Raw genomic sequence first — 13,421 nt, 5'->3', positions numbered from 1 at the left:
CCGCCTCGCCGCCCGGCTCGCTCGGGGAAGCCTGTGAGCGCTCCGCGTTTGGGTGCGGCCGCCCGGCGTATCGGTGTTTGACCCCCCCGCCTCGCCCCGGTTGCTGGTTGCCCTCGCTTAGGAGGAACGGAGGAGCGAGGCGTGGCGAGGGGAGCCTTCGCCCCCTGCTTCGCACTACCATGTTTCTTCCTGTCCCCCCTCTCTTTCAAGCCTGCAGCCTGCCAAAGCCATCAAGCCCATCGACCGTAAGTCCGTTCATCGGATCTGTTCGGGACAGGTTGTACTGAATCTTGGCACTGCTGTGAAAGAGTTGGTGGAGAACAGCCTGGATGCTGGAGCTACCAACATTGGTAACCTTCTTTTCATCGTAATTTCATAAAGTTTCATAGACTTATAAAGTACTTTTTTCCTCAAAACGGTGCACATCAACAGGTCTGTGCAAATACTTCCTATTTGGGCCAAACAGGTTTGCAGTGATTTTTACACCTCAAATAAATAAAGCATTTTGATTCCCAGGCTCTAGCTGGGCTCCTAGAAACATGTGATTTTGTCTGTTATTCTATTTGTGGCCCTTTTTGCTGCTAAAAAAGGTACGTGGCCTATACAGCAGTAGGGATTAGGCCCTGCTGACCAGTGGCCTCAGGCTAGCAGACAGTCAGGGCAGGGTTGTGGTTTCCAGAGCTGCCAGGATGAGAGCTGTTACAACTGGGAAAACTTCTGTTCAGTCAAATGTGCAAGGAAGCTGAACTATCTGCAAATACAGGCTGGTTTGCATTCGATTGCCCTAACTTTTGACAGTTACGAGGATTTTTTTGTTGTTCAAACTTGACATGGAAAACTTACCTAGTAAAGTTGCTTCAAGTACAAAATTAATACTGAATACTGTGTATGAACGTACAGAATTAAAAGACTTTATCATTCAATCTTGTAGATATAAAACTTAAAGATCATGGAGTAGAACTGATAGAGGTTTCAGATAACGGAGTTGGAGTGGAAGAGGAAAACTTTGAAGGGTTGAGTAAGTTAAACATTTTTCATAATTTATATTTGAACATTTTTAAAGCATATTTTGAGCAAGAAAGCTGCTTTTTTCCTAAGTTTAATAATTTTTAGTGGATACTCAGCTTTTACATAATGTGTGCGAGACGGGCAAAACTCGACTGAGCCTCTTGTAGTGCTGTTGTGGTTGTACTTTTTGTAGCTCGTAAGTAGTCTTTGATTTGATTGCTTATTTAAGTGGAACAAAGAATAGAAATAATTATACAAGAGAAAGTCCTATAAATGTTCATTTAGATTCATTCATGTTGAGTCATCAGTTGTTGTTGAAGGAGTCAAGCCTTGTGAAGGTCTCTGCTTTTGGGAGGTAAATTATAAACTTAAATATTTACTGAAAATGAGCTGGCGTTGCATGCCTGACTGTCAAATTTTCCATTTGCTAGTTTTAAATTGCACAAAATGGGAACAGAAACAATACTGTGTGATAAATGTAACTAGCCATTGCAACAGAAATACCCACGTTTCTGTTTTCATAATAATGACTAGGGACCTCTTTCACCAGAAGTTATTACTCAGTAACTTTGTGTGTTCACAGTATGTATGTGGTACATCAGAAACTCTTTCTCCTACTGTTCCAGGACAGGGAAAGTTCAGGGGTGCTGCTACTAAGTCAGTTTGTCACCTGGTGACTAATGCTGCACTGACTGAGTAGAGAGAGTCCTCCTCAGCCGTGGTTATAGTGGAATAGGCTTATGCCTGTCCACTGTATACTGTGCACAGCACAGCACTGCAGTTGTTTTCTTGCGGGGCAAAATCTGTGACGGTACCTCAGTAGCAGAGGCAGGTACTGTGTACGGCTCTGGGGCACCTTGTAATGCATATACCAATAATGTTGTATGAATTTGGGGTGTAAGCATGGAATAACAGGTGTATCTGAGGATTTTAAAGAGATCTTGCTTATAGGAAAAGGGGAAAGGAAACATTAAGTATTTAATATTTTGTCTCTAATAATTTTGTAAAATACAATGAATAATACTTCTTCTTGATATGCATGCAAAATCCACTTGCATAGACCAATGTCACTTTGAAGTGAAATATATATTTTAAATATCTTTTTCCAGCTCTGAAACATTATACATCAAAGATACAAGATTTTTCTGATCTAATACATGTTGAAACATTTGGGTTTCGAGGTGAAGCTCTGAGTTCACTGTGTGCATTAAGGTATTAATATTAAACTTCTTATTAGTATAAAGTTACTATATGCACAAAAATAACCGAAGCCAACTTTTCAGTTTACCGTTACTGATAAAATGAGGCTTTGGAAACTTCCAGTTCCTTACTGTTAGGTCAATTTTGAGCAATAGGTTGCATTGCATGACATCCTGAGTCCTTGCCAGCCAAAATTATTCTATGATTCTAAGCATCTGAAATTATTCTATGATTCTAAGCCCGTGACTGGTCCTTTTATGTGCAAAATACAGTGTTACTTAAGTATGCAAATCTTTGCAGTATGGAACTGTGTGCTTGCATAAGCATTTGATCCTCTGATGTAAAGCACTATAGTATCGAAGTGCTGTGTTTGCTAGGCTGTAATTCATTAAAATTGTATTTAAACTCCTCCCAGACAAACTATACATTTGAAATGGCACAGCTTTTGTGCACAGTTCTGTGCATCAAGATTATTCTGCTGTTATGCATTAGTGTGAGGAATGTCGTGTCCAACAAAACCATACATTAACATAGCATTTTACAGGAGAAGAATGAAAGGGATACAAACAAAAATGTTTGCATTGTAGCTAGGAAAATGTTACACTACTCTTCAGGTCTGTTTTTAGTTGTTTGTGGTGAAGAGTTAGTTTTAATTAAATGAATAGTGTTGTAGTTTCTGTGCCTGATTAGGTTGTGAGGAACGGGTAAGAAAATACAGTGCTCAGTGAGTAATTCTGTTGCCTCTTTCCTTCCATTAGTGATGTTACCATTTTTACCTGTCATAAGTCTGCAAAAGTTGGGACTCGTTTGGTATTTGATCACAATGGCAAAATTACTCAGAAAACTCCTTTTCCACGACAACAAGGAACGACTGTTAACATACAGCAGTTATTTTATACTTTGCCGGTGCGGCATAAGGAGTTTCAAAGAAACATTAAAAAGGTAGGTTAGATCAGAAATTATTAATTTAGAGGAGTGTCATACCCCAGAATTTATTGACTGCTGAATGATATTCAGTTCTCTGTATAATACATCGATCATGTCAGACTATTTCATGCCTGTCTTATATCTTCATCAAATAAAACAACAGTCTTCCTGTATGCTTTACTCTTCTGTTTTGCAATGAGTGGTTTTAAAGGTACATCCTCGAATTTTCAGATTTTGTAAAGAATTGATATAATGATCACTTTTGTGTATTTTAAAATCAGGGACCAAATATCAATCTTGTAAAATGCTGCTTGTTTTTAAAGACACTATTTTTCGCATATGTATTTTATTCATTTAGTGTGTAAAGATTTAAAAAAAATATTAAATGCCCCCCCCTTTTTGCGTTACCTGCAAATATTGAATGTTTTGTGTATACATTTTTGTTTTAAAAAGAGACATTTCATATAAATGTGAATTTTCTTTCTTCTTTAATAGGAATATGCAAAAATGGTCCAGGTATTGCAGGCATACTGTATTGTTTCAAAAGGAGTGCGGATTAACTGCACTAATCAAGTTGGCCAAGGGAAAAAAAGCTCTGTGGTATCCACTGCTGGAAGTCCTAGTTTAAAGGAAAACATTGGAGCAGTATTTGGGCAAAAACAGGTATTACTGTTACTATTGAAAAGAGAGGTAATATAGCTGTATAGAGAGATTTTTAATATCTAATAAATAGAGGGAATGTAGGAAACCTTTAAAAACCAAAAGAGGGTGGAGCATGTGCTGACTTCTAGCACACCCTACGGGTTGAAAAAGGAGAAGCAGTGCAGCCTCCACAGAATCCCCTGAAGCATCTAAATCTGCTTAGAGATGTCCAATGGAAGAGAAATTATTTAGGAGATGGGGTTACTGCTTAATATCTCTCTGAAGCCAGTTTTATGAGCTGTTGTGCCAGCAAGCCTCTGAAGACTTTTGCATTTGAAAAACAGTGTGGGCACAAAGGTCTGTATCTCACAAGAACCAGCAATTTAAAAAATCTTGAAAATGGTGTGATGTGAAAGTCTTAAATGGGGAACAGAAAACTGAGGTGTTTCTAGCTTTCACAACCTCTTCCCATGAAACTGAGTTTCATTAGTGTTCTGGTTAACCTTTAAATGAGATTGCAGTTGGCCCCTGTAGAGGTGCGGACTGTGATGCTTTCTAAATAATAGCTATGAAAATAATGTTATCCTCTAGAAAAAAGCAAAGATGAAAAAAAGCATAAAAACATCCTTCCTACAACCATATTACAACCATCAGGGATTTTGAGTAATTGATAGCTGCTGGTTGTTGATAAGCACTTCCTCCCTTCACAGTGCCCACGTAGAGATTTCAAAGCCTGTTCATGCTGTGGCTGAAACTAGATGAAAGATGTAACTTTGTCTTGCCACGTAGCAACAAGCATAGATGAGAATTCACTGTTATCTGAATAGAATGTTTAGCTTATAGCCTGCTTATGTAATTTTTTTTTACTTAAATGTAAAATCGGCACGAGATGATTTAATGACAGAAAAATAATAGTTGCATGACTGGGAAAATGTTTGTGGTAAACATATCTGTACTTTGGCAGCTTGTGATTTAAATAACCTATCTTTCCTAATAGTTTTATTGTTCTTTCAAACAAAACTTCTATTCCTCTTCTTGCCTTTTATTTCTCTATAAATCTTGATTAGTTCACATGTATGTAGCTGGAGAGTCCAAATTGTGTCAACCACTTTGTTGTTCTGTCTACGTACATTTTTAAGTAAGGGTCTGTGAAATAACTAAGGCAGAAGTAGTGATATCAAAGGATGAGAACAGCCATTCATTAAGGCATTGTTTCTGTTTCTCTGTAAGCAGTGCTACTGTCTTCTAGTAGGTTTGAGTACTTCAAGTATTTGACTTGGTCAGCCAAATTGGAAAAAACCATCATTTTATCAAATGGATTTTAAGGCTAATAAATAATAGAATAGAAGGAAAAAACCTATACATCTTTAATGTTTCATTTCCTTTTTTTTTTTTTTCCAGTTGCAGAGCCTCATGCCTTTTGTTCAGCTACCTCCTAGTGAGGCTGTTTGTGAAGAATATGGACTCAATGCCACTGACATGGCACAGAATTTTTATAGGTAACTAGAAAAGTACAAACCAGTATTGTGAGTAGCATTTTACCATAGCCCAAAATTAAAAAAAACCCAAACAACCAAATGAAAAAACAGAGTGTGGTGGTTAATAGTAACATCGTAGCAGATATTAGTATACAGTTTGGGAAAGATCATCACTTGATTTTAAAAAGTTAATTCAGGACTAAGATGTTGCTAGTCAGATGAGTGGGAAGAGCAAATCTACCATTCCTTGTGTCCTAGTTAGTTGTAAGTTACTGTAATCTGCTGAATGTCGCCTTTGTCAGCGCTCTGAATAATTGGCTGGATGAATTGTATCTGTTGTTTATACCTGTGTTTCTTCAGTAGTGAGAAATTGTATGAGATGAATATGAATAATTTTGTGTAAGTAAATTACCCTTTCCTTTCTTAAAGTGTACTTTTTTTACTTCTCACCATACATGAGAATGACAAATAGATGCATCAATATCTGACCAATGGCAGTTCACAACTGACCTCTCTTCTGCTTTCAGAGTAGAAAAATTACAAATGCCACTTCTTTTGAAATCAGTGAGTTACTTTTTCAGGTGCCTTTTTTTGGATCCGAACGTCTAGCCTTTGTCAGAGAAAGAACTGGGAAAGGAAATATGTATACATATTTACTGATGCTGTATAATAGTGTTTCTTTTAGCCCCCTTATAAAATATTCTTCCATTAAATATGCTCAGTCAGAAAAATTTCTTTTGCTTTGCTCTTTCATTTTACCTTACTGTTATTATATTATTTTTCAACAGTATTACAGGCTTCATTTCTCGTTGTGATCATGGTATTGGAAGGAGTACAACAGACAGACAGTTTTTCTTTATCAACCAACGTCCCTGTGATCCAGCAAAGGTGAGGTTTTTATTTTCTAACATCACCAGCACTAACTTGTTTGATAATCTCTGAAAACCACTGGATTAGTAGCTGATAGTATATTTGTGGCTTGATGCTGCGAGTTCCTGTGTCTCAAGTTTTTTTCTTCATTGTGTCTATTTGTGTGAACAAAAGCTCAGTCATGCAAGATAAGATTTAGTAGATTAATTGTTTTCAGGCAGATTAAATAACACATACTGGTGGGAAATAGAAGATACTAGTACTAACATGTATTGTTTTTTCACCTTCTCTGCAGGTTGTCAAGCTTGTGAATGAAGTTTATCACGTACACAATAAACACCAGTATCCATTTGTTGTCCTTAACATTTGTGTAGATTCTGGTAAGTTGTGAATAATTTTCAGTAACTTCTGTAAAGGCCATAACTTTATTGAAGAATAAATTGTATTTATTTAGAGAATATTGAAACTTTTATCTGTATGACTTCCTGTGCTGTGGCAATTTTTTGATGTACAGTTGGTGAAGGAGAGAGAGGGTCCTAGAGGTGGTTCCACTTTTTTCCACCTCTTTTTCTATACTCAAAAGTAACTTATCTCAAATAATGAGGAAAAGGCAGTCTTGTGGTTAGCTTAAATACAAGAAAACTCATATCATGTTATTGCACAGAATTAGCTTCTGTTCTGTTTTCTGGAATGTTGAGAAAGTTAGAAGTTTAATTTGCAGATGTACTGTGAATGTTAACTGTGGCTTTGGTTTTAATCCTGTAAAAAAGAAACAGAGGGTGAAAGGGCAGAAAACTTTGATGCGAGGGTGGATTTTTTTTTTTTTTAATTTTTAATTTTTCATTTATAATCAGGGTGTCTGTCTCTTTTATTCAGAGTGTGTTGACATCAATGTAACTCCAGACAAAAGGCAAATCCTACTTCAGGAGGAAAAGCTTTTATTAGCAATTTTGAAAACTTCTCTGATGGACATGTTTGGCAGTGATGTTAACAAACTGAATGTCAATCAGAAACTCCTGGACATTGCAGGTAGGTCACAAAGTATGAAAGTTTTGTGTATGATATATGGTAGAGAATTGAAAATGGAATAATGCATTTTTAAAAACCCAAAGAAGAAATTTAAAAAATGGCTGTTATATTGAAAGATTGTTATTGGCATCAAATAATAAAGGAGGGCTTTAAGTTATTAAGTGATTTACGGTCAACTTTATGGGGAAAAAATTAACACTAAATTAATTGATAATGCTTGAAAAAGATTTCTTCGAAGACAGCAGAAGAGATCTGTGTTTCCTTTATTTAAATGTCCTTGAGAAAGAATGGTTAACGTCTCATAAATAAAACCTGAAATTTGAGTATGAGTTCATTGGATTTTTTTGAACTTTGATTCTTCTGTGATACCTACAGAAATTGCTGATTCTCTTGTGACTGTATAATCTTTCAAAATAGCTTTTCTGTGTTAACACCACCTCATCCTCCTAATTTCTTTCAATAGAAACCCTTCTAATTTCCTTTTTTACTGATGTACATAATCAGTTGTAGCCTGATTCCTACTGTTATTTAAATTAATCCTTAGTAAAATACATGTCGGACTGGCAATCCCGTGAGGCTGAAGTCCTCCAATTATCTTCAAATCACATATACTACAAGTATCTATTGTGCCAGCTTCTTAGCACCTTGCCAACAGACTTTTACAGTGACCATTAAAAGTGTAAGAGCAATTCACTTTTCATTGTCACTCAGTCATTAAACTCTTCTGATAACATAAATAAACATGTTGATTGGACTGATTGCTGGTCCAGTTTAAAAAGAGATTACAGATTCATTCACACAAGTGCCATTAAGTTTCTTACAGATGTAACTGCTTGTCTGTTGGATATTAATGTATTTCAGCCCCATACTCAGTCATTGTCTGAAGTTTAAGGGCTTCTTTGAGGAGTTTGCTATTTTTCTCAGTCTCTTTTCTTTCCCTTTACTGAAGCACATAATTTAATTCATGTTTTCAGCTAACTTAGAATCTTGAAATATTCTGTATTCTGGTTTTATTAGGCAACTTGAAGAAGACTCTTCCTGAAGAGACAGAAAAGCCTCAGGTAGAAGTGGTGCCTGACTCTGAGACTGAAAATCCAAGTGGTGAAGGAAAAAGAATAATGACTCTTGCCAGATTAAGGGAGTCGTTCTCTCTCCATCAAACCACAGAGAGTAATTTTCAAAGCCCTAAAAAGGTAAAACAGCAGCACAGCTCTCCTAGACAGATGTTGCTTGATACCACTTTGAGTACTGTAAAGACTCAAAAGGCTGTCTTGAGTAAGGAGTCTAAGAGTTCTCGTAAGATGGACTCAAAGACGTCAATTCCAAGCAGGTATTTGAGAAAATTAGAAGATAATGCAGATTCTGGATTCTGTAGCACTTCTGAGTCGGATGCCGGATGTAGTACACCAGAAGCTGGGAGCTGCGTCAATAGTGAAAGTGTAATTAATCCTCCTGAAGAAGAATTCCATAGCACAGAAGAACAACTTCAAAATGAATGTCTTAAAACTGTTGGATGTAGTGAGAAATCATTGGACTGTGATGTTCAGGTCTTGGGCACTGAACATAAGTTAAATCAAGTGAATGACTGGACTAATCAAAATAAGTTATCTCAAGAAGACAATAGTTCTTCCCCAAGAGTAAAATGTTTTAAAATCAGAAGCTTTAAAAGTGAAGCAGATGACTTCAAGGCAGGTAAATGTCCTGAAGTGAAGAATACTAGGAACTGTATGCCAAGTGTTGACGTACTGGTGGAAGTTAAAAAGAAAACCGTGCCACTTGAATTCTCTATGAAGGTTTTAGCAGAAAAGGTAAAAAAGGTAATACGGCAACAACAGAAAAGTACAGAAACACAGACTTACAGAAGATTTAAAGCAAAAATTAGTCCTGGAGAAAATAAAGTAGCAGAAGATGAATTAAGAAAAGAGATCAGGTATTTTCACCTTCTTAACGTGTTGTATTCATTAATAAAAATAGTTAAGGAAAAATAGAAGACCTGTCTTGGGGGTGGGCCAGAAGCTTACATCTGCCTGTTAGTTTTGGGTATATCTTTTATTTAACTTACACCATTAAAATGTCCATTTGACAAGTTATTTTACCTGACAAACAGCTGTTTGAACTAAGTGCACATAGAACGTGGAAAAAAGACAGTAAAAAGGTGGCCACAAACACCATAGATTTGGCTGAGTTCAGACTTGTAAATTTGCAGTGTAGTCAGAGAAACATCAAATTTCATGATGGGTAAGAATACTCTGAAAAGACTCCATGACTCCTATTTCTTCCTCATGCAAATTTGAAATTTGGTGAGACATGGCTGTGAAAGTAAGTTAAGTTCAGGTGGTCACTGGGCAGTAAAAGTATATGATCCATTAATTTTGGATTTTAAAAAGTGTTGGAAAAGCCTTCTAATTGTGAAAAGACGGCAAATATGTCAGCTGCCTTACTTCAAAACTGTGATGCTGCCTTCACTGTTGTTCACCTGGACTATCACCATGCTACCAGTTTCTAATTTTATTGTCGCCAGTGGCTGTATTTAAAATGGGAGAATCCTGAACAAGTCCTGTCTTAGTGATGGATTGTGTTGTGTGAGAAATGGTCTCATCAGTCAGTAGCAGATTCCAGCTAACTATATTTTTTCCACATTCATATCCTGCTTAAATGAGATTTAAAAATCTTTTTTTTTTTTTTTTTTAAATGTGAAGTATGTTCTGCAAGGGAAAAAAAAGATGGGTTTAAGTTTTACAATTTAACATGATAATAACATAATTTATAATATGTTTATATTTTCTATATACAGTAAAGAAATGTTTGCAAAAATGGAAATCATTGGCCAGTTCAATTTAGGGTTTATAATAGCAAAGCTGAATTCCGATCTTTTCATAATTGACCAACATGCTACTGATGAGAAATACAACTTTGAGATGTTACAACAACACACGGTTCTTCAAGGTCAGAAGCTGATAGTGTAAGTATTTTCAGTGTTTTAACGATAATTTTTTAATTTAATTCAATGTTTCAGAAGGACATCTATGATCATGTAGCATTTTACATGTTCAAAACATGACAAAAGTCGTTTTTATATTCTTTGTTTCAAAGAGTCAATCTTCACATGAAAACTAAATTCCACAGATAGAGTTGTAGCTATGCAGCGAGTCAGTGGTCAAACAGATTTTGCAGTGGGCGTATGTGGCAACCAGCAGTTTGGTAAGCATGGCCGTACAGCGAGGGTACTGGAGACTGCTATCGCAGCAGGGAGTGCTGCCCAACTGACTTAACTCTGCTGGAAGTGACCTGTTCAGTAGTGAAATTTTTTTTTTTAAACAAAGGGAAGTGAAATGTTTTAAGAGTGCTCTGTATTAGTATCTGTAGATTGCTTCTGAAACCTATCTTAAGTGGCCTGCAGCATGTACCTATGCAATACCATATTTTTCTATGTTTTCCAGGCCTCAAAATCTCAATTTAACAGCTGTAAATGAAACTGTATTGATTGAAAACCTGGAAATATTCAGAAAAAATGGGTTTGATTTTGTCATAGATGAAAATGGTGAGTTTGGGCAAGAATTGCTTGAAGTAAAGAAGTTCGACAGTTTAATCTCATCTATTATGTAAAAATCCCTTTTGGTAGTTATCAGAAACACTGAAATAATATGCATTACAATACATGGTTTGTTTGGTTTGTAAGACTTATGATTCTGTGGTCTCTTTTCGCTATTTAATGGAACATTGTAGAGTATTTATCTCACCAGCTTTTTACAGAAGTTTCTGAAGACTCTTTGGAGTCACCGTTTGACTGTGTGAGTGGATGTGTATTTTCTGGATGTGTTACATCAAAATCCTTTTGGTTTATTAGTACACTTGCTGGTCCCAGCAGGGTTAGAGGCAGGCAAATGATAAATATAGAAATTTTAAATTAATAGGTACCATTGGTAAATAATGTTCTTTGGTTTTCCTTATGGCTTTAGCGTTGACTTGCTATGTACTTTTGAGCAACCTGCGAAACCTGCAAGCTCCTTATTGTTTTCTGTACACAGCAAGGGTAATGGAAGTGCTACCGCTTTGGTATTTGGGAAGACGCTACAGATCTTTTCCATATTCTTCATTCCAGAATCTCCAATTTTTGTCTAAAATGCTATTAATTGTAAATCTCTTACGAACAAAGATCCTTAATTATTTTGTAGTGACATAACCTCCAAATAGTTGGAATAAACCATTTGTTCTTTGAAATTGAAGGGTTTGTCAGAAATTAGATCTGCTTTTAAGTTTGCAAGGAATTTTTTTATTAACACTAAAAGCATATCTGCCATAGTTACCACTGGATGTTAATAACATCCATTAAAAGACTGAATTTAAACCTTAGCATTTTTGCAGATCACAGTGGATCAAAGCAGTTTCTCAATTTTTTCTCAAGAAAAAGTAATTTCTTGTAGTGCTCTGTTTCTTTATTAATTATTGCAAATCTTTCAGCTCCTGTAACGCAAAGAGTTAAATTGATATCATTGCCAACAAGCAAAAACTGGACTTTTGGTCCACAAGACATCGATGAGCTGATCTTCATGTTAAGTGACTGCCCTGGAGTCATGTGTAGGCCCTCCAGGGTCAGACAGATGTTTGCTTCTCGAGCTTGCAGAAAGTCTGTAAGTATAGCACTTGACACTTGTTTTCAAGTAAATACCATATTTTCTGTTCTACTATAGGTGGCTGTAGCTATCTTCGTTGCAGGGGAAGTTTATTTACTGTTGAGTGTCAACAGTTAATATCCTTCATTTTGTTGTTTGTGTTTTCGTCTAGTGTAACTTGGGAAAAATTTCTGATGTTTTTTTATTTCGTTTCAAACTAGTGCACTTAGGAACGTACTTAGCTGTATTTTGTCTTCTGTTCATCTTGTAGGTCTTCCTGCTTTTAATGCCTTGCACAGTATTTACTTGCTCCGGTAGCCAAAGTACTGCTTTTACCTCTGTCAGTTGTCAGTATGGAGAAAGAAAATAATAATTGGGTTTTTTGTCTTTGCCTGCAGGTGATGATTGGAACCGCACTGAATGTGCAGGAAATGAGAAAACTGATCACCCATATGGGTGAGATCGAGCATCCCTGGAACTGCCCCCATGGAAGGCCTACTATGAGACACATAGTCAGTTTAGACTTGATTTCAGCAGAATAAGTCAGTTTCTGTTTATTAACATTTCCAATTTTAATTCATGGCAGTATTTTGAGCTTTTATCGTGACTCTCTTATTTTGAGTAAAAAAAATTTTAGCCAGTCTTCAAATTTGAAGGCAATAACACTTAAAGGCATTCAGCAGGGTTTCATTGTTATTCCTATCAAGTCAACAATATCAACATACTGGGATCCATATGTAAATAACATTTCTTTTTTTTGTGAATTACTGTGTGTTACTTATTTTTTGCCATCAAGACTTTTAAAAAATAAATGTTTACATAGAAGGTCAAGAGTAGGTGAACCTCATTTATAGCAAATGCACTGATTCTTAAAATTAAGTGGAATATGAATTTTAAGTGTCTAGTAATGCCATAAAACAAATATTAACTTTCTACGCTTATACATCCTGTATATGATAATTTTAAAGAAAATGTAAATGATATACAAGTGAAAATACTTTTTTTTTTTTACTTGCACTAAAGCTGGGTTTCATTAGATAATTACTTCAAGCATTAATATTCCATTTAGTTATTAACTTACTGGCATCCATGTTTAATGCTTGAATAGAGTAATTCATCTGGCGTACTTACTTTTAATTAGCATTCTTCCCAAACATATTTTTTTTTTTCAAGAGCAGGGATTCCTTCTCTGAGGCTGAATGGAAAAAAGCTGCCTCACCAGGCACTGCCAGTCAGGTCAGTCCTAATTCTATCTTGGTAGAATCAAAATCATTAGTAAATTGTCTGTTTGAATCACAAAACAATTAAAACAAAGAGCTAAGCTCTTCCATTTCTGTAGGACCAGGAGCTGACCCAAGAAAAATCGTTGTTTTTACTGATGCCTTTCCCTTAGCACCTCTGTTGGGCGCTTACGGAGCGGTGTGTCTGCGGGCTGCGTGGCTGGTGTGGTGGTGGGCTTGGGCAGAAGCCGAACAGGCCTTGTCTGGAGCTGTCACGCGTATGGGTGTGAACGGGCCCAGTACCGCGAATAAATTCTGTGTGGAACACGGGCAACGCCTGCAAGCCGGGATTTCCCATCCCGGTTCCTCTGTGTACAACGAGCCCAACCCGGCCAAGGCCGTTTCCCTGCGGGGTTCGCCTCCTGACTCGAAGC

The 13,421-nt window shown here is 36.5% G+C and overlaps 2 protein-coding genes across 2 annotated transcripts in view; both read left to right on the top strand.

Annotated features, from left to right (window-relative positions):
• The window catches only part of PMS2 (PMS1 homolog 2, mismatch repair system component), a 13,588-nt gene extending 1,039 nt beyond the window's left edge, over positions 1 to 12,549 (top strand). Inside the window, exons 2-15 of the mRNA XM_035889222.1 lie at positions 122 to 350; positions 932 to 1,018; positions 2,118 to 2,220; positions 2,967 to 3,150; positions 3,631 to 3,798; positions 5,179 to 5,276; positions 6,044 to 6,143; positions 6,421 to 6,505; positions 7,002 to 7,154; positions 8,172 to 9,084; positions 9,949 to 10,116; positions 10,595 to 10,695; positions 11,616 to 11,785; positions 12,166 to 12,549. Coding sequence (XP_035745115.1) covers positions 122 to 350; positions 932 to 1,018; positions 2,118 to 2,220; positions 2,967 to 3,150; positions 3,631 to 3,798; positions 5,179 to 5,276; positions 6,044 to 6,143; positions 6,421 to 6,505; positions 7,002 to 7,154; positions 8,172 to 9,084; positions 9,949 to 10,116; positions 10,595 to 10,695; positions 11,616 to 11,785; positions 12,166 to 12,309 — 2,703 coding nt within the window. The 3' untranslated portion in view covers positions 12,310 to 12,549. The remainder of the gene's footprint in view (positions 1 to 121; positions 351 to 931; positions 1,019 to 2,117; positions 2,221 to 2,966; positions 3,151 to 3,630; positions 3,799 to 5,178; positions 5,277 to 6,043; positions 6,144 to 6,420; positions 6,506 to 7,001; positions 7,155 to 8,171; positions 9,085 to 9,948; positions 10,117 to 10,594; positions 10,696 to 11,615; positions 11,786 to 12,165) is intronic.
• Positions 12,550 to 12,949: 400 nt separating this feature from the next.
• LOC104135854 (radial spoke head 10 homolog B2) overlaps positions 12,950 to 13,421 on the top strand; it is a 16,773-nt gene continuing 16,301 nt past the window's right edge. Inside the window, 1 exon segment of the mRNA XM_035889266.1 lies at positions 12,950 to 13,003. The gene's annotated coding sequence lies outside the window, so the exon portion shown is untranslated.

This window comes from Egretta garzetta, unplaced genomic scaffold (genome assembly GCF_000687185.1).
Source record: "Egretta garzetta isolate BGI_Z169 unplaced genomic scaffold, ASM68718v1 scaffold292, whole genome shotgun sequence".
Classification (NCBI taxonomy): Eukaryota; Metazoa; Chordata; class Aves; order Pelecaniformes; family Ardeidae; genus Egretta; species Egretta garzetta.
Note: the sequence above shows the minus strand (reverse complement) of the source record. Positions and strands in the feature narration are given on the sequence as shown.